This window comes from Mycteria americana, chromosome 10, assembly GCF_035582795.1.
Source record: "Mycteria americana isolate JAX WOST 10 ecotype Jacksonville Zoo and Gardens chromosome 10, USCA_MyAme_1.0, whole genome shotgun sequence".
In the NCBI taxonomy this organism is placed as follows: domain Eukaryota; kingdom Metazoa; phylum Chordata; class Aves; order Ciconiiformes; family Ciconiidae; genus Mycteria; species Mycteria americana.
In genome coordinates, this window is record NC_134374.1 from 16,041,537 (window position 1) to 16,064,064 (window position 22,528).

At 35.6% G+C, this 22,528-nt stretch overlaps 1 protein-coding gene across 2 annotated transcripts in view; it reads right to left on the bottom strand.

Annotated features, from left to right (window-relative positions):
- Positions 1–22,528, bottom strand: part of LRCH2 (leucine rich repeats and calponin homology domain containing 2) — a 51,911-nt gene that overhangs the window by 23,383 nt on the left and 6,000 nt on the right. For both annotated transcript variants that reach the window (XM_075512923.1, XM_075512921.1), the window contains exons 2-11: positions 9,631–9,775; positions 6,823–6,949; positions 4,629–4,734; positions 4,402–4,538; positions 4,022–4,155; positions 2,499–2,586; positions 1,255–1,366; positions 840–937; positions 684–751; positions 344–448 (exon numbers count right to left, since the gene is read on the bottom strand). In XM_075512923.1, coding sequence (XP_075369038.1) covers positions 344–448; positions 684–751; positions 840–937; positions 1,255–1,366; positions 2,499–2,586; positions 4,022–4,155; positions 4,402–4,538; positions 4,629–4,734; positions 6,823–6,949; positions 9,631–9,775 — 1,120 coding nt within the window. The remainder of the gene's footprint in view (positions 1–343; positions 449–683; positions 752–839; positions 938–1,254; positions 1,367–2,498; positions 2,587–4,021; positions 4,156–4,401; positions 4,539–4,628; positions 4,735–6,822; positions 6,950–9,630; positions 9,776–22,528) is intronic.

Genomic DNA, 22,528 nt, shown 5'->3' on the forward strand with positions numbered 1-22,528 from the left:
GATAAAGTCATTTTAACACGTTACTAATAATCTACTTAATATAAGCATTAACTATGCCTACTTAAGTATACTGCTTTGAAAAAAAAAGTATAAAAAGGTTAATATACATCAAACCAGGAAACTGAGACTTTCACGTTCATCTCTTCCTCTCCATGGGAGGTATATCACTGCTTCTCTAGACAGCAATTTTATGAAAAGAAACGCAGGACAGGTATCAGGTCTGTCACTTTAACAGCTGGACAAAACTGTTCTCAAAATGATAAGGTGTCAAGAGCTTTTGGGTGTAAGGCAGGTTAAAGAATAAATTAATTGTAACACAAGTTATCAACTAATATTGTAATACCTGTGTTTTTGTTCTTGCTGCAGTAACTGAGCTGCTATTTTTCTCAAGTCAGTCACTTCTTTGAGTTCATCATCATCTTCAGCCAGCAGCTGTTCTTTCTGAAGTCTGAAAAATTAAACATTCATGACTTGCCTGACTTCAGTAAAGCAAGACACAGAAATGGCTACGTTATTGGACAATAACTAAGGAGCGCTTCCTATAAGCTTATTTTCTGTCCAAGAAGGAGCACTCTATGTGTTCAAGATAAGATTTCTTTCCTCCATACACAGGAGCTTAAAATAAAACTACTCTCACCCCCCACTGTCAGTAGAACCTTACCAAAAAAGATCAGAAGATTTACCTTTTTTCATCCCCCCAGTCCTCATTCTGTTCTATTTTCTGGGATTTCTCAGGATGTTTTCCCCGTTCCTTACACAGAATGAAAAATAAACTTAGACTTGAATTAAAAAAAAAGGCAAGCCTGCTGAAGAGTTCTTCTTTTGTCAAGCTATGCTACCTTGATATAAGACAGCAATGGTCCAATCTGTACATCTCCTTGCTCAGGAACAGCTCCTTCTTCTGCATTTGGATCAATGTAATCATATACCTCCTGGTCTAGTGAGGATTGATGAAGAATAGAAAAGATGATATTAAACAGTTCTCTAAACCAAATGTTATTCCTGAGAGAGATAAGTACTTATGAAAAAGGTCAGATAGAGATAAAGCAATGAAATCACATCTCCTTGAGCTAGAAATAATCATTTTTCTTTCTTTCTGGCCTTGTCTATTTGTGATTATTACATTGTTTTCTGAAATGATGAAAATACAATGCCAACATGTGATCATTTTGTTTTGTGCAGTTTTCTTATATTAGATTACCTAAGCAAAAGTATTTCTGCTACCTAAAATGGCAGATGCACAACAGATATTACCTTTCTGTGGATCAAGTTTACTTCCCATTACGTGATTGTCATTCCTTAATGTCTGTTCCCTTGTTGATTCTGATACCTGGGAGTGAAGGCTGATTGTATCATCATCAGATGGCTGCAAAGACAGTCACATTTAATACAGAACTTACATATAAATTACATTATTATGTGATTTGCTAAGAACTCCCAAATTATAGTGCAATTGACCCTATCATGAGAGATGGCTCCCAGGACAGAGAAAATAACATCAAGGCAGACAGGGCTTTTTGTGGGTGGGCTTTTTTGGGGGGGGGGGGGGGGGGTTAAGGGAATCATAGTTTAGGGAGTGACAGACAACTGCTCAGTATATTACATAACACTGAAATACAGTATTTTGTTCAAAGAGGTCCAGTCCCAGTCAGTGGACTAAGAAAACTGTACTTAGGTACTTTCTTATCTAAAGCCTCCAACTACTCTGACCCTTGTTAGACCACTGAAAACAAAACAAAAACCAACCAAACAAAAAACCCCCGCAAAACCACAGCTTTACTTCTAATCATTTGGAATTTTCTTAAAAAAAAAAAAAAGCAAACAAAAAAAACCCACCAGCTAGTAATACTCCTTGTTCTATGGTTTTCCCCGCTAACAATCACTCTGCATTTTTAATAATTCTCTAAGTTTCAAAAATCTTTTGTTCTACACTATTCAGCTTTGACATCACTGTTATTAATTACAGCTCCTTAATCTAGATTTCTACAAATACACAGATAACTTGTAGAGATTTTTGTTCATTGCTTTAAACCTAGCAGATCATCCAGAATTTTATTAAAATTTAACCAGTGAGGATTACTAACATATACAACACTCAAGTTTAGTCCAAATAAACTTTTGTTTTCTTGAGTACAGTCATTTCATTAATAACAAAAGGAAGTTTCAAAGAAATTTTGTCCTTTGTGTAGAAAAGGATTATGCACTTCACACATTAAAAGATCCAAATAATTCCTTAGGTCAGAATTCAGTTTTAAAATGTATGAAATTTGGACTGGAATGAACCTTAACCAGAAAAGTCAAAGCATTATGTAAATAATTTGTGTCTGATACTAGCAGTCTAATGGTTTAAACTCCACTCTACAGAAGTTCAAAGAATGTTAAACGCAACTTAGTTAAGTATTTCTCAAATGATACAAAATACAAAACAAAAAAATTCTAAAAACCAGAAATTACACAAATTCAACAGCATATATACTGTTGAATATATCAATACTCACTTCTGTTGTGGACAACCTTTTATCCCCATTATCACTTCCGATGCCAGAGTCTGGTCCGTGATTTTTATTGGGATAAAAGTCCTCCATGCTACATTAAGAAAACCGAAACACAAGAAACCCACACAGGAATGAAAGAAACAGTAATTTCACTTTTCTAAAAGAAAATAAACATCCTTTTAAAAATATGTTCTCTATACTCATCTACAGTTGCTGATACAGAATTTTTGCACAATGCCCCATGTGCAGAGAACAAATTCTTAATCTCCTACAGGAGTTGTTCAAGAAAAAAGTATCAAAGCAAAGTTAAAAGGGAAATGATCAATTACAGTACTCTCTCTGTATCTATGCAATTTTAGAATTGTTTTATTTCATTCAAAATACCATCTTCAGAAAAGAAGGCTTCCTCTGAAAAAACACAATTCCTTGAATTCTACTGGCAGATGTGGTTTTCTACTAGTAGCAAATATACATTCCCTAATAGACTGTCATATCATAATGGTTTAACTCTGCCTGAATATCTATGAAATAATTCCTCGACATTTATGCCTTTCGAAGATATAAAATTGGCAGCAACAGCAGGATGTGCTTTCCAACTGTGCACTGGAGCTTGGTTTACATCGTAAGATTATCTGGAAAGTTTCATTAAACAAGTTCTCACTACTACAAATACGATGTACAGCGGTAATACCCATGACCTTGTTCCTTTGCAATACATTTTAGTTGTAGGCCTTAAGTTCAGTGGAGGCTTTCGGGGAGCAGTTGTGGACCGCAGTTTTTAGGAGCATTTAGGAGCGATCTGCAGACACTGTGGACTAATTCCCTATGGCACAGTACCAAGACCATGGACAGAATCTGACTGTTCAGATGGTTTTGTGTAGCTTTATTTGTAACTTTCACCTTTCCTTCAGCCTTGAACACAGAGAGGCACAAGTTGCATGTGGCTTTTTAAGAAAATAGGCAAAAAGACAGTATTGTTCCATATGGTTTCCACTGGCAAGCCAACTGATAACAGAAGATACAAAAACATTCCCATTTAATTACTCAAGAGCTACTCAGTACAGAAGTCCAACAAAATATTCTGCACTTTTTGACCTCGACTGATCTAATAAAGAAATCCATAGTATTTCACTGATGTTTAAGTGAGTTTCCCTTAAAATATATGTGGGAGGCAGACTTTCCATCCAACAGACTAACTTTATATTCAGGACATTATAGGAACTTCTCATCTACTGTTTTGACATATCTGTTTGTGAAATAAATAGCTACATTTTCCAATAAACAAATTTAAAATACATCTTTGTTCCAATTTCCAAATCTTTAGCACATACAATGAAAATTTTTCATAGCAACTCAGATGAGCCAATTAAGCTTCCAGTAACACAACCTTAGAAAATAAATACTATGACTCCTAAATAAAGAACAATTGTTCTTATCTGTATTGCAATTACACCTATTATCTGTAGTAACCAGATCACTTCATATCAAATGCTAAAGTAAAATAAAACAAAAACCCCACTACTCACCTGTCTGTGAGTGGCTGGGAGGGGATTCGTTTACCTAATGATGGAAGATCCAAAGAATCTGGTTTTTTATCTATTCTGAGGCATGCCTGAATGCTGAGGAATTTAAATATATGTACTTTACCCTTTAGACATATCTGTTGGGAAACAAACGAAGAAAAAAAAAATCTTAATTGTCTTTTGACATGGCATGTCTTTTGGCATGTCTTTTGAAAACGCACCCCAACAAATACTTCCTACACTGAGTTTGTACCCACAACTTCCCACTAGGACAAATACAGCTAAAAAAAAAAAAAGAAAACCTGATTGGCATAACTTAGAACAGCTTCCTCTTTCTTAAGATCCTAGTGCAAATTTTTGAACTAGAATGCTTTAATACTAACCTGTGCTGGTGGTATCTGCATTGGATTGTTATCCAAAACTATAACTTGTAAGTGACGTAACTTTCTGTAACAAATTGGAATTTCTGTAATTTTATTACAAGAAAAATCCAGCTTTACCAAGGGAAGGTCTCCTAATTCTGCATTGGGGGAAAGAAAAAAAAATCAGGTATCTTCTTAACACTTTACCTAATTTACCTACATCAAAGAAATGAAGACTAGTAGCTTACCATCTGGCAACATATGGAGGTTATTTCTTCTCATGTTTAATTCTCTAAGTGACTGCAATTTTCCTATCTGCTGGGGAAGAACCTGAAGTTCATTGCAGCTAATATCCTAAGAAAAATATAATTAATAAATTAACTGAACATCTTAAATGAAATTAAACAAAGGAAAACTGCTATCAAAACTACTATAAAGCATACCATTAAAAAAAAGTAATCCTATCTTTCTTGGTTTTTTCCACAAAGGGAAGAAGTACCAGAACAGATCTCGCCATTTCTTCAGTATTTAGTGATTCATGTTTCAGAAACTCAATTCAAAAAGTTAAACCGATGAATGATGAAAGAATGGTTTTGAGATTAAAACGGTAGCCTAGGAATCAGGAGTTCCTGGTGTAGTTCCCATATCAGTTAAAAAGTTCTTGTGCTACTGCTGGCAAATGATTTGCATTCTGCTCCTTTTATAAACATTCTTCTTCCTTAAAAAACCTTGAACAAATCCATGCAGCTAAAAATTTACAAAGAGCAATAGCAGGCTCACCAACTTTTTGGATACAAGCACTAGAGGGTGACAAAGCTGCACCAAGTGAACACAGACTACAGCTATTTCTGCCACTAATTTAACATTTATGTAGTCCAGATTGAGTCGATCACATTGATATGACCACTTCTAACCTTTTTTTATTTCCAATTCAATAAAATTGACTTCAGAGACTCGTTTCCTAGATATCTATCATTGTTACCTAGTCTATCTGATGAAAAACTGGAAGTTGATTTTAAAGGCAAGCCTTGTCAGTAACCAGAAGCCAGGCCTTAACCAGACAAACGCAGCCTCCTTCTCCACTACACACTTCCAGAGCTTCAGCTTAGGCATCGCTCATCTACTTTTGGCAGACACAATGTCTGCACATAGCTGGATGTCTCAGAAAGCACAGGCTGCTTGTGATCAACTGTTGTGTATCTATTGCAGGTTCTTCTTGGTCCACGTCACCAAATTTAAGATGGGATTCCTTTCCTAAAAGCATCTTTCTAGCGTGTGACGTAGTTGTCAACTTTTTTTTTTTTTTACATATATATATTACTTATGTTCTAAACAAGTATAACACAGGTACTGGAATGAAACTCTAGTATATCCTTAATCTGTGTCATCAAGCATGCATTCTTCGTTTGACAATTTTGAAAAATAAGCCAAAAATATCACAACTGCAATTCTGAAAAACATTCACTTCCTGTAAACAATAGCAGTGATCCCACCTTGAAATCCTATGACATTGAAGTGAGCATAAAGAATTTCTCACCAAAGAGTAGAGGACACTAGAAAAGCCTCACAAACATTCAGAATCTCTCATATTACTTGTAAATTAAAAAATAATGTTGATTTATAGCTCAGAAATTAGGTCATGTTAAAAGAAACCTCCAGGGCATAAACAGCTACTCGGAAAACAGGGTAAGGATTGCTTGCAATGACCAAAGTAATCGGGGGGGGGGAGGGATCAGACATAGTCCAAGTGCCAGGTTGGTGAATAATTGTGCATAGTTCTCCAAAACACGTGAGCTTAACACAGGGTATTAATAAAATATTAAGAATATTAAGAAATATAGAGAAAGTGATGGATGACAAAGCACACAACTTTAGTAAGCCATAGGATAAAATCATGTTGTACAGACACAAACTGTGAATATCACACAACATTCTATTCACTCCAATCCAAATAAAGGAATAGCAGAAAGAGGGACACACACACACACACAAACCACAGAACAAGACAACAACAATTGAATGGCATAACTTGTATAAGAGTACAGAATAAACAGTGATGAACTCTTCAGCTGGAAAGAAGATTCCTGATAACATATAAGAAAAATAAATAGAATTATGATTACTGTAAGGAAGATAAACAGAAAAATTCACCATTTTTAACAACATACAAGTGAAGGACTCAAAATAATCTGAAGAGCAATTCTATTTATGAACCCCTTAAGCTTTAGTTAACCCAACATACTGATTTGTGTTTAACCCCAGTTTTTAAACTCTACAATATATTACACCTGTAATTTGAGCTCAAACACTAAGAAAAAGCAGTAACTTAATTTACATTTTGTAGTTCTATATTTAAAAAATTAATTTATATTTTTCTTATACCATAAATAAACTGCTTATAGTTTAAGTTTACTTAGTAAAATGGTTCACAATTGTACTTACCAACTCCATTAGGTCTCTCAACTTTCCAATTTCTTCTGGAATGGAGACCAGCTTATTATTACTGACAACCAGAACTTTAAGTGGAAGATCAAACAGGTATTTTGGCAACGTTGATAAAAGATTTCGACTTGAAAGAAAGAAAAATGAACAAGCAAGGAGAGATTATGATCATCTTTTTAAGCCTGACAGGGAGTCCGAGATGCACATTGTACAACTTTTCTCCTATTCCAGAAGATATTCTCCACCTATCACAATTTCATCTAAATTTAAGCTACAATCTCCATCGTGAATTCCTTACCAGATAAAGCCTCTCTCATATGTGAATTTTAGGTCCCCATCTCGCTTGATGAAATGAGTAGGTACTATAACTCAATCTAACACTAAAACATACAGAGAAATCTGTTAAATAATATGTTTGATGTTTGCTTTTATTCTGCTTTCTGATACCTTCAGAAGGACCACCTGATCTGACAGTCTACCAATATAAAGTTAATGTTTTCAGCAAACCAGAACTTTATACAAGGCTTCTCATGTCATGTGGTCATGTCACTCCTGAGCCATCGCAGAAAGCTCTTAACATTTATTTATTACTTTGCACAGCAATAGCCTGGAAGGAAAGTTTTAATTAAAATTGATTTCTTTTGTGTATATCATTTTCCAACTGCATGCACGTATGTCTGCTTTGTACACAAGAAATACACTGTTACTGACAATTTGATTTAAATCCATATTGGAAAAACTACCAACTGCAGACTGCCACTACCAGAAATACACAGAATTTTTCTAATAAGGTACTTGTACATTTAACAAAACCATTGGAAAACCAGCTTGTTCAGATGTAGTATGAAAGCAATTCCTTTCATACATAAAAGTAAAAAAAATTCAGTAATTGCTGTTGCTCTAAGTAGAATTGTATAGAGGCCAGAAGTTCTATTAAAAAACAAAACCAAACAACAAAAAAACAAAAACACAAAAACAAAAAAAAAACTTTTAAGTGTTGACATTTGTGTTCACACTATATGAAGACCCAGAAGTTTCACTGTTTAATTGATATGTATCAGAGCACTGTTTTCATATTTAAACCAAAGCTTTTTACATTATTTTTCTCCATGACTACAGTTTATAGGACTGCAAAACCAACAAAAATAAATTTATGTCCTTGCAATATTTCAGCTTCAAAGAAGTACTGCAATTTTAACACCATAAAATGACAGTAAAATTCTATCAGTATCTTTATAAAAGTAATTTATTTATTCTGTTAATTCTAAGCAAACAATACAAATAAGTTTTGGATGTAGGTATGCAGTAAGTCTCTCTTTATGTTCTATTTCAGGCAGATATGACAGGCTTCTTTGGTTGGAGAGCATAAGAAGCAAAAATATAATGTGCAAGTAAATTTTTTAATTGATTATAAAAATGTGGCAGTGAAACAGTCATTCTCTGCATCACTTAATTTCCTCTGGGGTTTGGGGGTTTTTTTTGTTTTTGTGGTTTTTGGTTGTGGATTTTTTGTTTGTTTTTTGTTTGTTGGTTTGGTTTGTTGTTTTTTTTTTTTTTTTAAAGAGCTGCCTACTTTACTATGAATTGCACAATACATTACTTCAGTCATCTGAATCCAAAATTAGAATTTGAGATCATGTGGTTTTCTTCTGTAACAAAATACTGAAACTAGTAAGCCAGGATTTTAGCCTGTTCTTCAACTACTGTAGTCCACATGTTCATGCACTGTGAAAACAGTCCTCAGACATTAGCACAAAAATGAAGACAAAGCACAGTAAGGCAAATGATTATTAGAAGAGTCAACTCTTGAAGTAACATGCAACACCCAGTTAGAACTACATGCTACTTTATTTCTGTATAAGGAATTGTATTCAGCACCTCAATTACCATCAAAAGATAAATGGGCTGTTGCTGCTTTGTGAAGAAAGTTAGGCCAAATTTCTTTCAGAAAACACTGAGTTTTATCATATTATTAATCCTCTTTAGAATTCCCACAGAACAGACTACTCTTAAATTATCACTATAAGTACTGATATTTGCAGATTTTGAGACATAGTTTGGTTGGTTGGTTGGTTGGTTGGTTGGGGTGGGGGGGTGTCTTTTGGGTTTTTTGGTTGGTTGGTTGGGGTTTTTTTACTTTTTTTTTTCCAAGGATCAGTTAAAAGTTCTTTCAAAATAAATTATGGAACCAAATCTCACATGTTAAATAGCTCTTAGCTGAGAAGACTGTTTTGGACTTGATGCAATCAATATAAGAAACAAGGAATATTGTTGAAAACAATGTCTTGGCTCTTTATGGGAGTGTTCTTCTAGATTCCCTCTCCTTCCAGAGCTCATATTAATCTTCTGTTCTCCTGAGAAGATGCAACCATATGTTTTCCAAGTTTAAGAACAGCAATACAGCAATGAATAATGTAAATAATGTGCAAAATGAGTAGGGCCTTCTAGCCAGAGTCATCTACCCTCTTGAGAGAAGCAAATTTTTTTTTTTTTTTTTTTTTTTTTACACATGTAGTTTCTAAACATTGTCTGTCTGCATAACATTAAAAACAAAGAAAACTTTGTAAACTCTCCTTATCTCCATAGTTTACTGACTGAAATTTCGTAATGCTGTCAATGCCTTCCCACAAAGGAAGCAACAACTGCTGGCCTTAAAACACCAAGGATAAGGCAAACAAACCACAGAATAATTTTATCTAGCTGGGCAAAAATGACGGCACAGGGGCACTCAATGATCTGATGAAGTAGAATGCCACCTCTCCAATGAGGTAAGGTATATAAAGACCAAAAATTACAAGCATTACTCACCTAATGTTAAGGTAGGTAAGCATTTGCAGGTTTTTAATAGATTCTGGAATGGATTTGATGCAGTTGTGATACAAATTTAAAGTTTCCAGTGGTGCAAACAGCCAGACATCAGGAGGAATTTCAGTAAATCTGTTCTTTGAAAGATCTAGAAGCAAAAGAAAAAAAGTCCTTTTTTAGTAAAAAATTTCCCTGCAGTAAGAGGAGATAAGTACCCACTGTTATTCTTGTCATGCTCCTAAAAATTAGGGTGTTGCAAGAAGTGTAAAATAATTCAGTTTTACCAGATGCTACTGCATATAATTAATACACAAAAAAAAGACTTAAAATACTAAAAGATTGTTTGATATGCAATTATAACAGAAAATAGAAAAATGACTGGAATTCAAAATATATTACCCACTACATAATTAAGAACATGTAAAATACAACTGAATATCAATTATGATTGTCCCTCCTCTATCAGTCTTTGTTCTGTGCAACTTTTGGGGTTTTTTTTCCCCCTCCAACTCTAGGCACACCAGTAAGTCAAGGTACAAACCCAGCAAACATTACTTTTCCTGTTTGACAGCTACATTAGAATCTACTTTCATTGTACAAAACATCTGCAGTGCTAAAGCCAAGTTTGCAAAAAAACCTTACATATTTATTTTGCTGAAGAACTACAATTCTCATCTAAAAAAATATTCTTTATTGCAAGCACAGTAACTGAGACATTCTCCAGTTACACATTTATAACTTAGCTAAAAAGATAATAAAGTCACAAAAACCAATGCCAAATGTATTTAGCTATAAAAATAAGGATGCAATTTAGCCTAGCCTAAGAGTAGAAGGAGGAGATATCTTTGACAATGTATAATGACAAACATAATACTTGAACTAGTTATTTTGACAATGCATGACTGCATTATGCAAATCTGCATGCAGAAGATATGGAAAAACCAGCGCACTACAAAAATGCATACCATCTCTGACTATACGAAATCTTTAAAAAGACCAGAAAATTCAAATAGGATGTGACTCAAGAATCCTGGAAATTATCAGTTAACTACCAAAACCTCTGTCATAGAAAGTCCATGAAACTATCTTGGAAGAAAGAGATATTTACTTGAGAACGACTGTCTACTTTTTTGAAAGTAACTCTGGTTCCCAACCCAAGATATTTCAAAAGGATGTGGTTTCTCAGAAACGCTGAACAAACTCTTTTAACAAAGAAGCAATACAGATCCCTTGCTATTTCAGGCTTTAGTTCTCAGTTTTTAACACTTGCATGAAATAACTGTGTTTCTGCTTAGCTCCTATCACATCATAATTGGAACAAACATATAGTTTGTTCTACACTACACTGAAAAAACAGACTAGAAAGTCGCTGGAAAAGTGGCTTAAAGTCACCATCAGGCTCAAAGAAGAGAGCTCAACAGCCTGAAGTGTAACTGGTAAACCAGCTATGAGCAGCATTTCTCAAGGCCAACATTGGAATAAACATCATTTAGTATCTTCATCAACCACCTGGAAAACAGGATAGAATGTGACCTCAGGAAGTGCACGGACAACACCAAGTTGGAGAGGGTGAAGAGGCAACTCATGTGCCGGAGGGATGGGATGCCAGCCAGAGTGACCTTGACTGGCAGACACCCCATCCAGTTTAATAAAGGCAAATGCAAAGACTTGCACCTGTGGCAGAATAACTCCTCACACTAGCGTGGGCTGGAGGACAAAATGGTAGAAGATAGCTTTGCAGAGAAGAACACGTGATGCTGGTACACAACAGGCTGAATGCAAGTCATCGGTGTGCTTGGCAGTGGGGAAGGCCATCCACACAGTGTGCTGCAGATGTCCATCAAATAAAATGGACTGGTACAATGAAACATCACCTTCCAGTGGCATTGTTTTTGGAAGTAGCCTCAACTTTGCTACCTGAAGTCTAGAATACGTGAAATTTGTGAGCTAACTAGCTGTCACTCCATCGTTCCATCACTTCTAAGAAACATCCTCAAGCTAAAGTATCCCAAAGCCTTCCTTTAGATCAGGGCATCCACTGCTGACACTGAATTCTACAAACTCTAGCTGCAAGAGGCAGAAAGAGAAAGATTTATGTTGGAGGACTGGCATTCTTAATGAAGTGAATGAAAAATGGAATAAAGTTCACTAAAACTAAACATCCCAACTAAAATTAAAAAGCTTATTAAAAAAATTTAGCATAGCTTGAGAAAGTTTTCACAATAATAAGGTTTGTTTTCTGTTTTCCACCACGTCAATTTTCAAAACATTATAGAAAAATGGCAGCTTTCACATGAAAGAATTTTCTGCAAAACCCTTTTTGGGTTAAACAAAGGCTCTCTTATTCTAATATTCATCACAGTGGGATAACTGTGTGCAGAAAAGATGCACACAGTTTTATTGCAGGCAGTTCTACAACCTCCATCACATGATGAACAGACAGTCTTTGATACAATCCCATTCTGAAGAAATCAGCTCTAAGGCTCTTCCTGATTTTGTTTTATCAGCAACTTGAAAGATAACTGAAGGCTAGTACAAAGATCTAGTCCACAAAATACAAATGACAGAATCCCACCCTACTGCCGCTGATCCAAAGAGCAGTACTGTAGGTAATATCCGAACTGGAAGATTCAAGAGCACTGTGAAAATTCTGCCACTGTATGTGCATCCAGCCATATCCCAACCACACGCCTTGGAAAGACACAGGTTAAAAAACAGCTTTGCCATTTGTTCTGCAGAAATAAAACCCAGAGGTGGGCCAGACAACAACTATAGTGTGCACCAACTCTCTGCTCTGGACCAGGACTGTATTACTCAAGAGGCAATATAAAACCAGCTGTGGTTTCTAGCCTGGCCTGACAAAAACAACATTAGCACAGTCTGGTTCAACTCCCTTAGTGTACCCTCATACAAAAATAATACGATTTCCCATTAGAAGAAAATACATAAATATTGTGAAATTGGTATATATTACTGTTGAAAACACTTCCCTGAAAACAATGCCTTAAGACACTCTGAGGCAAGTATTCCCCTTTCCCACTATGAAAGCCAGAAGTCCTATTAAAATAGGAAATGATACCCATTATCTGTCAATAATAAAATAAAAAAGGTAAATAAAGAGATGGAAGATAGTATGACTTCTGTTCCAAGCAATTTTTCATTCATTCATTGCAAAACAGTATTAGAATAGCTCCAGGGGTTCAGATCTTTCTAAAGAGAAAGATTCAAGTGTATACAGTTTTCCACAACATTCATATATCAAATGTACTTACAGCATTTTAAAGACAAATAATGCTATTCTTTATCCAAACTGAAAAATTACTTCTACTCCAGAAATGTTTTTAAAACAAGCAAAAAATTTATAAGATGAGTTCATCTATCATGCTAAATAAAATGTAGATGTGAAGCTTATGCAATTTAGGTACCTTTTGAAGACTAATAACCAAATGTATGGCTGGGAAAATATTGTAAGAAAAAAGGAGGAAACTTCTGGAACAGACTGTTCCTCTATAAACAAGACAGACTTCATTTCAATCAAAATGGAAGCACATTGCTGGCACTTAAAATGAGAATGGTTTTGTAAGGGTTAATAGACTGAAGAAGCAAGGAAAGCTGCTAAATGCAGAACCGCAGATGATTTAAAATGACAACTCCTCTAGAAGTGAGATTATATGAATTCTTTGCTTAACCAGTTTAGACTGGAAAACTTTAAATTGGGGGTGTTATGTGAAGACTAAATAGAAGACACCATCCATGACTGCTCATGAATCATAGGGTATTTCAATTCACTATCTCTGCAGAAACAATAAAAGTGAGAAGTACACCATCACTAAGGTTAAATTCAAAAGAGGAACTACAAAAATACGAAGAAGTTGGTTGCAGCTTAGTTTCTTTTTAACAGAAAGAGTAAAGTCTTTACTGACTGTAAGACAACAATTAAAAGACAATATATTGAAAGTTCAAAAGGAAAGAATTGTAGGAAATCAGTCAGAGTTTGGAGGGGAAGCTATTAGAAGAAAGAAGGTATCTTGTATAAATTTAAGCCATGATCAAAAGGAAAACCAAAAAGCTCAAGCTGTCAGGTTACAGCAGTGTGCAGTAAGGTAGTCAAATAGCATAAACATCATGTTTGCCTTGTTTTTGCACTTTTCCCTAAGCATTCATTACTGCTTGCTATCAGAGGCATGCTGCTAGAACAGACTGGCCTTTTATTTAATCCAGTACAATCATTTTTATATTCACACTTTGCACTCACTACATGTTGAATTTGAAATACAAGGCTTAGTTGGGAAATTTACACTTGAACCTCATCTTGATGTTATAGCATTTTTCATAAAAATATACTGATCCATGATATTGGTGTTGGGTTTTTGCTTGCTCAAAGCATTCCAAAATATTATTTAGAAACTAGATCAAAAAGAAAACAACCTGCCGCCCCCCCCCCCCCAAAACCCAGATCTGCCCTCCTAACTCGTAATACATACAGATTTTCCTAGCCAGTTTTTTTAGTAATGCTTTAGCAGAGTCTAAGCCAAAAAACATCTAAGTACAACAGTAACTATATAATTAGTTCTACAGAAGTTAATGAACGTATAAAATTAAAACTGTTCATACCTGATCCTAAATATACACTTTTAGCCAATCAAAACATAAGTCTGAGATCAACACACAGAACACAGGTAAAATTTATTAGTCTATCAGATGCAAGATGGTTCTGCAGAAGAAAAAAAAAAAAAAGTCTTAAACACTGCAGAAACACCTGCATATGGTGATTCCAGGAGGCAGAAGTTTTCCATGTCCACAAAACACTGTCACCTTATAATTCAAATCCTGTGATGGTTAAAATTCATATTGAACAATAACAGCATTAAAAAAAAACCCTCAGTTTAATTATATTTCACACAGCAATTATTAAATCACTTGACAGGCCAATGGTACTGAAGAAATACAGGCAGGCAAATGTTCTTACTTAGTGTAACGCTCCAAAGCCACCTTATGACCACATCCTACCAACTATTCGTCTGTTACACAAATATCCCATCTTTCTTTTTCTCCCATCCCAAACAGAAAGCCAAGTCTCCCTCCTTGAGGGGGGTCCTATAAAGAGAAAATTACCAGATTTGCATTCTATCTGCTGGAGTTCCAAGAGTGATATCAGCAACACAGACTAAGGCTAAGGCTAACATAACAGACTAAGGCTTTACATAACATAACATAAGGCTAACATAACATAACAGACTAAGGCTTTACTAATGTGTTACCTTCTCCCACAAGTAAGGACATTAGACTTCAAACACCTTTAACTTCACAATCAACCATGGTAGATGTTGGGCATTATTTGTACCACAGCATTCAAGAAACAGGAGACAGAATATAAAATTTAAGAAATTAAGTTCTGTTACACAAAGATATTCCAGATCCTGAAATGTCAAAATAATTTAAAGGAATCAGCCAGTAAATGTATGCATTTCCCTGTCTCCTTAAGGAGGGGGAAGGAAAGTTAAATCCAAGCTACCAAGCATTTAAGATTAACCATACCGCAAAGATGCATATGTGAAATACAGTGAAATTTGTCTTGGAAAAAAAAATAAAACCCAACAACAAAAAACAAACAAACAAACCAACCCTAAGTCAGACTAGAAAAGTCTAATAACTTAAGCTCCTATGAGCATGAGTTGCCCACCTTCTACCAGGAATTAAGATTACAGCATAACACAGAAAGAAAAGCATGAATCCAAAAACTAAGAACAGGTCAGCTTGCCAAAGCAGTCCATCTACGCCATGCCCACCAGGGACTCCTGGCGTGCTAGGGTCAACTTCCAGAGCCCTGCAATATTATTACATACCTTTAATACACGTAGTGGAAGGAATCTCTCGCCCACTGCAGATGAACAGCCAGGGCTGCAGAATTAGAGTTACAGAAACTCAAAGCTAAGTAGAAAAAGACCCTCCAAATCTCTCAGTTGGAGTGTTGTTATTGTTCCTGACTCTGGCTCAACAAGTAATTCCTCAGCAGTTGCGCAAGTTCATTAGCTCCCACCCTATTTTATGTTATACTAGCAGAGTTTGCACGGCCATACCATGAAAAAGTGTGAGTTTAGTCCCCAGGAGAATATTCCAAGCCTGTACATCTCCCATTGAGGTATGTCTGTAATGCTACAAAAACTGTATTTTCGCATTATCATTAGTCTTGCCCTCTTCTTTACTGAGAATAATTAAATGCAGATGCTCAGAAATTTCATTAAAAAGAAACATTGATGAGCTAACACTAAACTTTAATAATCCACATCTGAAAACTTCATCCTTCATTTTACTACTCTGTCACAGTATCAAGCTTCCAAACACCTTGCAGAGCTGCTAACAACTTGCAAGTGTTTGAACAAAACAGTTTAGAAAATAAACGCACTTGTATTACATTTTCCACCTTCCTTGTTTAAGCAATCCTGCTTTGAGAACTAAAAAGGTAACAAAAACCATGGAAATAGTATATAGTAGTTGTTTATAAGTAAACTGAAGCTCCCAGTTTCTGTCATGATATTTCAGTAGTGAATATCTACATAATCTAAGAATATGATTGGTCTTTACTGTAATCACTAAGAATATCCTTGTTTTCTATCTTGCTTTAATCTTGAAGAGTCATGTAAGTACTATATAAATTACATGATCATTCTGAGACTGGGGAAAACAGATTCATGAGTCAGCAGGTATTCAAAGGTACTATTTGAATTTACTGATCTTAAGCTAAAGTCTATAAGCCCAATATTAAAGTGACAAATTATGTGGGGGGGGGGAGAAGAAGTTAAGAAAACAGTATGTTTCAAAGTCTACTAAAGCTTGAGGCTCCTTGCCCAGTTTGTTGAGAAACTAAGAAAGGAAATAAGAGATTTGGCTTTCATTACTAACCACAGAAATGGCACTTAGGAGGAACAAACCAATTTCATTGTTTATGTAACAACACTTTCTTCAGTCATAAAATGAAACTAACTGAGGGTTCTAGGAGAATCCAGAAAACACATTTCACAGAGATTGAAATATCACTGGAGATGCTCAAAACTCAACTGGACAAGGCCCTGAGCAACCTGCTCTAACTGGACCTGTACTGAGCAGGAGACTGTCCTAGATGACCTATGAAGACCTCTTTCAACCTATGTAATCACAGGATATAAAAATTGTAGTTTATTTGTATTACAGGAGTATTATCATCTTAGCACTGTTTGGGTATTTCAAATATCAGTCCCTTATGATGGTAAAAGGGAAAACTAAAGACACATCGAAAAAGCCAAGCGTGGCTAATACGTATCTGCTTCCTATAAAGGGTCTTAATTCTGCCAGCCATGAATTTTGATAGCAGCATTAATGAAACACAAATCTTCATTTGAAGCTTTCAAATACAGAGGGGGGGGAACCCACAAAAATCCCCCCAAAACAACAGCTATATTCACCTAAAAAATGTGTATTCTGTGTCCACACTACAGTGTGTTTTAAGCACCTTGCTCCTATGCTGTTATGTGGTATAGGGGAAAGAAAAAAAAAACCAAACAACAAACCCCGAAGACTAAGCCAGAAACTGGAAGCTAGATTTGATGGGAGGAAGCGAGACTATTCAAGAATTTTTTCTCATAGATTCTCATCACAAGTCCTTGGCATAAGCTACCTAGCACTTTCCATTACAACTGAAACATAACCAGGTTTCTGAAACTACTGATTCATCCTGATTTTCAGGAACCTCAGGAGAAAGGAACTCTTAAGCTTGCCAAGCTTACTTCAAAAGGGATGTCCTCTAGCATCTCTAGCATTCCCCTCAAACTCTACACATCCTAGTTGCAGGTCCAGAGTTCAAATCTTAATGTTAATGCATGACTACTGCTGTTAAACACAGAAATGTTTTAAAATTTTCTTTGAAAAAGGAAAAAAAGTCTGGTTAATTAAATAACTAACATCAGAATTCTTAATATTTACTCAAGTTGCAAAATTAAGCATTGAACAATTAAAATATGTCCCAGTGTAGAATGATTGTGCATACTGATATAAACAGCAACCACTTCAGCTACAAAACAGACAAAAAATTTTTAGAATTTACTGGCAAAGAATGTTCAAGAATTACAGCAAAATAATGTTTTGCATGTAACTATGCATTTCACATACAAATATATGTTTGCTCTCCAACATTAAGAGCTATGGTGAAAGACTACACAGAACACACTGAGCACCCATCAGCTCTTCTGCACAATAAGGAAACTCTGATATACCTGTCAGACACCTATAGCGCTCAGGAAATGAAATTGACCAATGTACTTTCCTTGTCACAAGGAAAGTTAAACACATTTAAAGTCTATTGTTAAAAGTTTATGTAGTAATATTTAAATTTATTTTTATCCATTGTGTATACTCAAGTAAAATAGAAGCATAGTCGGTCTTCATCTAATCCTTGTGGTTGCTATATATTTAAATTGACATACCAAAAATGACATATAATAGACAAAAATTCAGAACTGGTTCATAAGCCCCATAAGCATTTATTACGGAATCACAGGCAGCAGGATTCACACTCTGCAGCACAGTCTTCCAACAAACGGGAAGCAACTTTTTTAACAGAAGACATAAGTTGTGTCTGTGAAGTTACGTCTGAGCATTTAAAACTGATGTTGTTTTACTTTCAACAAATATTATGCACTTGTAGAAAATAAGATTTCATCTATAAGTATTTAATGCCATGTAATGGCATTTGAATCATCTTCCAAATATTTTTTTAATATGACATTGTCATAGTTGAGATTTAATTCCAAATCACCTGGAATATTAGCTGTAAAATCTAGAAAAGCTCCCTCAAACCAATGAAACTTTTAGAAGAGTATAAGCCTTTTTAATCTAAGCATGGAGTCCATGTGCAGAAAGTACAAATCACTTAAAGTTTCTACAGAAACAAAAGATCATTTTAAGAAATAAGCTTTTTGGTGTCCTTGCTCAGAAGGACTTACTTTAGAAACTGTATGGTTAGAATTTTCACATTTAAATAAACTTAAATGATGTTACCAGAACTTCATCTTCACTTCACGATTAATATTGCAGTAGCTTATGATTAAAAAAATTGAAGGAAGAGTCTTACACACACTTTGCATTTTCAGCAATGTTACATGGGCAGCTAGTTCTACTTCTGTGTTTCCAGTGTTGCTTCCTATTTATCCTGGGCACAACTTTGTGAGGATTTCACTTTCACATACTTCTCTAGCTTTAATGTATTATATTTTAATTAGTAAGAATATGCTGACATTTCAAAACTGAGATTCATCCAGCCATATTACTCAATTCTTGATTTTTTGAAAATGGCAACTCAAGTCAAAGGCACAAAACAGTGCTAGGAACAGAGAATAGAAAGTTATTTCATTGCATACCCATATCTTGATACTGCGTGCAGTATCATAAGCCATTCCTGGCTTATCTCAAAGATACAGTACAACATATACAAAGAGTATATGCACAGGCATGAGAATTTTAAAGTATAAAAGGAGATTATACAGAATAGGTTTCATCAGCCTGGAACAGACAACTGAGGACACAATCTATTTTCATTATTTTCAGTAAAAATATGGGGGCTGCAAAGGAAGTTATCAAGTAACAGGTTAAAAAGATTATTGTTAGCTTTTAATAGAGAATCCTGGGCTAGATACACCTTTTGTATCAATATGGTTATGTCCAATTTGTATAGTAGAAAAATACCTAATATATAGCATATATATATAATTTTCTATATTTTTTCTAATTATATAGTATATAATCCTACGTATAACCATGACAGAGAGACTGCACATAAATAAAGGCCAGCACCTCTTTCCAAGCACCTGCTATGCCAGGGAATATAGTGGGAGACAGCAGCAAAGATAAAAAGAACACTTTGCAAGTAATTTGAGAGTAAGGGAAATAATAGTAAGAAGTTTCTGAAACTGGAAGGAGAAAGAGCACCAATACGGAGTTGCAGCTTCTATGCAGTCACCAAATTGCAACATGTGTGAATGAGAAACTTAGGACACCTGAGCAAGTTCAGAAAAAGTATAAAGGTGTTTCCTTGCCACCAACGTGACAACTGTTTAACAGCTAGAGAGAGATAAAAAAACCTTCCAGGAAAATTAATTACTTTGGCCAGCTTAACAGCTTCCAGTGCATGTTCAATCATTTATTCAGTCTTCTAACACATGCAATGTCTCCTTATATGCTACTAAAGTGAAACACAGGGTACTGGACTGTGCTAATGTGAGTGACCATGTTTCTCATAGCAATACACCATCAAATATTTTAGCACAGGGCTGCTCCATATTAGAGAAAAGCTAACAATCTTTTCACATTGCTTCTCAGTTTCATATTCCTCTGCTTGTGTTTCTTCTTCGAGCTATTTAAAAGAAAGAAAAACACTCCCAAGACTGTAGGTGGCTAGAAGCAGCTTTTACCTTTTTTTAACTGGGTGTTTGACAGAGCACAGAATAGCTTCTATTTTTGTGAAAGAGATATTACAAAGAGATATTAAAAAGTGGTGTTTGGGTTCTAAATCCAACAACTGAAGAGCTAGGAAATACCTGCTTTATGGTTATCCATGTCACTAATTTTAGTTACATATTCAGTCTGTGAGGCTAAAGTGACAAACGAAGAAACTGTACACAACCACATAATTAAAGTTTCTCATCAAGCACAGAGGGAAGGTTGTACAGGCAACCAGAAAGCTGTATTTTACAGATTCCGAGTTCTTGGCTTTTCAAACTAAACAGCACTACTAAAGAAAAAAATCCTTTTTCTAAAAGATATACTCATTACTTTAGGGGCTTAAACAAAAAAAAAAAAAGCATCATGTCAGATCAAACCACAGTTCTTCCATGTGAAATACATGTTTCTGTAACCGGAACAGACCAATGGTTGTCTCTCACAGAATTCTGCTACCAGGGAGGAAGGATTCAAATCCAGCACACTGGCTTTGAAATCAAGGTAGCCTTGAGGAATCCACTATTCTGGCCCATTCCCATTGAACCTAGTCTCCACCAGATGCATCTACATTGAACACGTCTAAATCGGTAGTTCAGTTCAAGCAATTCTGGTTTTTCATGTAAGTCATCTCCACTTGCCACACGTTGGTTCAGGTACATGAGGTTTTTCCTGAATTTGCACTCATCAAAAACTAAACCAGAAGCTCTGATCTAAAGGCTGGAACAACTGGAGGGCATGCCAGTGCTGACCTGCTGCACACCAATGAAGGGATGACACCAACAGATGAATTCAGGGAATTCCTCACCATGTTACCACATGAGCAAGATCCAGGCATTTCCAACACAAGACAGCACACTGCTCCAACTCTTGAATATATTTGTTCAGTTATTTTAGCATAGCATGATTAAAACAAAAAATAAAGAACACACCACCAAGAGGAGGGAATCATTTACTCCTCAAATTGGCATATGAAGGGGTAAACTGGCATGCCAGTTGGCTATACAGTCGAAAGGACATTACCACATGTCAAGGATTATCTTCCTCTCCACTTCTGAAGGCGTCCTGTCACCACAAATCTTTTATAGTTTGAAATGGTAAGCAGCAAATCCCACAGGAAGCTTGTTTGTTTCCCTAAACAACACAGCACTTCAGCATTTAGTCTAGACTATAATTCTTAAAACAGCTTACTACCAGAAAGATTGAAATGTGTTTTCCAGCAAGACTTATTAAGCTTGTGTATCATAGCACAGGGCATCTTCCTCCCATTTAAACTGCCCATTACTTATTAGTTTAATTCTGTCAATTTCTTTTTTGGTTTTGAAATTTTTAAATTCCAAGTTTCAGTTTCAAATTATTTTAACTCTTTCACAGAAAAGGGAAATAATCACAGATAAGGGAAAATAATCATCATTCATAAATGAAGCAAAGTCTGGATTTGGTAAGGATTACCTAAAACACACACAAAATTCCTAAGTAAAGCTTCTTATGTTAACCTCTGTACGCTCAGTTATATACATCCAAGGCCTTTGCCCTGAAGAGCTTACAATCTGAACAGAGGTGAGGCAGAGACAAAAGGCTGCAACCAATCAACTGTAACCAGTGTTTACTATATGACTTATCTTGTGTGGATAAAATTGCTTGACACTGGATAAACAAGCAGAAAAGTAAGCTAGACTGCTGGAAGACAAAGAACACTGGAAAACAAGGTGAGTGAAGTAAGAGTGAAGCAGAAAAAAACCTGAAGAAAATGGGTAAACTAAGTCCATGAGCACAGAGTGAACAGGGTCTAGCAACAACTACAGCATGTTCTCTTGAGACACGAAGGCCACTGCTGTAGCAACTTCAGCATCTGTTCTTATTTGCTGGTGTCTCCCGCTGACTCTGTCCTACTCATGCCAGACCTCATGGCAGTGTTTAAGAATGGCTGTAGCCACTTCTATTAGCTTAAAAATAAGTATGTAATATCACTCATTACTGCATATAATGATTTGAAGTGAACACTTCCATAAACCTTTTAGTTCTAGGTCGGTCTTTAATATATCAAGTTCTTGTCCACTACATACTGGTTCCACCTATTGAAACAGCAGTAAAGTGACAAATTGAAGTAGATGTTTGTTTTAATATACAGATGGCCAGGGATTTGCTCATTGTGCACTTACATCTGCTGGTCAGCAGCCTATGAAGGCCTGAGATGCAGGGTTCCTTCAAGCCTTGCAACTACAAAAACCTTTTTTGAGAAATCATACGTTGACATTTGGGAACACATTAGTGATAATCATGTCTGTCAAGCAAAAAAAATATTTTAGTTCTTTAACAGAGAATAAGACTTTTTATTTTTCCCCTCACCTAAAGTGCTATACCTTCTCTAGGTGTCAGACCTGGCAGCATATTCTCCAAGCAGCAAACAGTCCCAGGTTAGTTAGAAGAATGA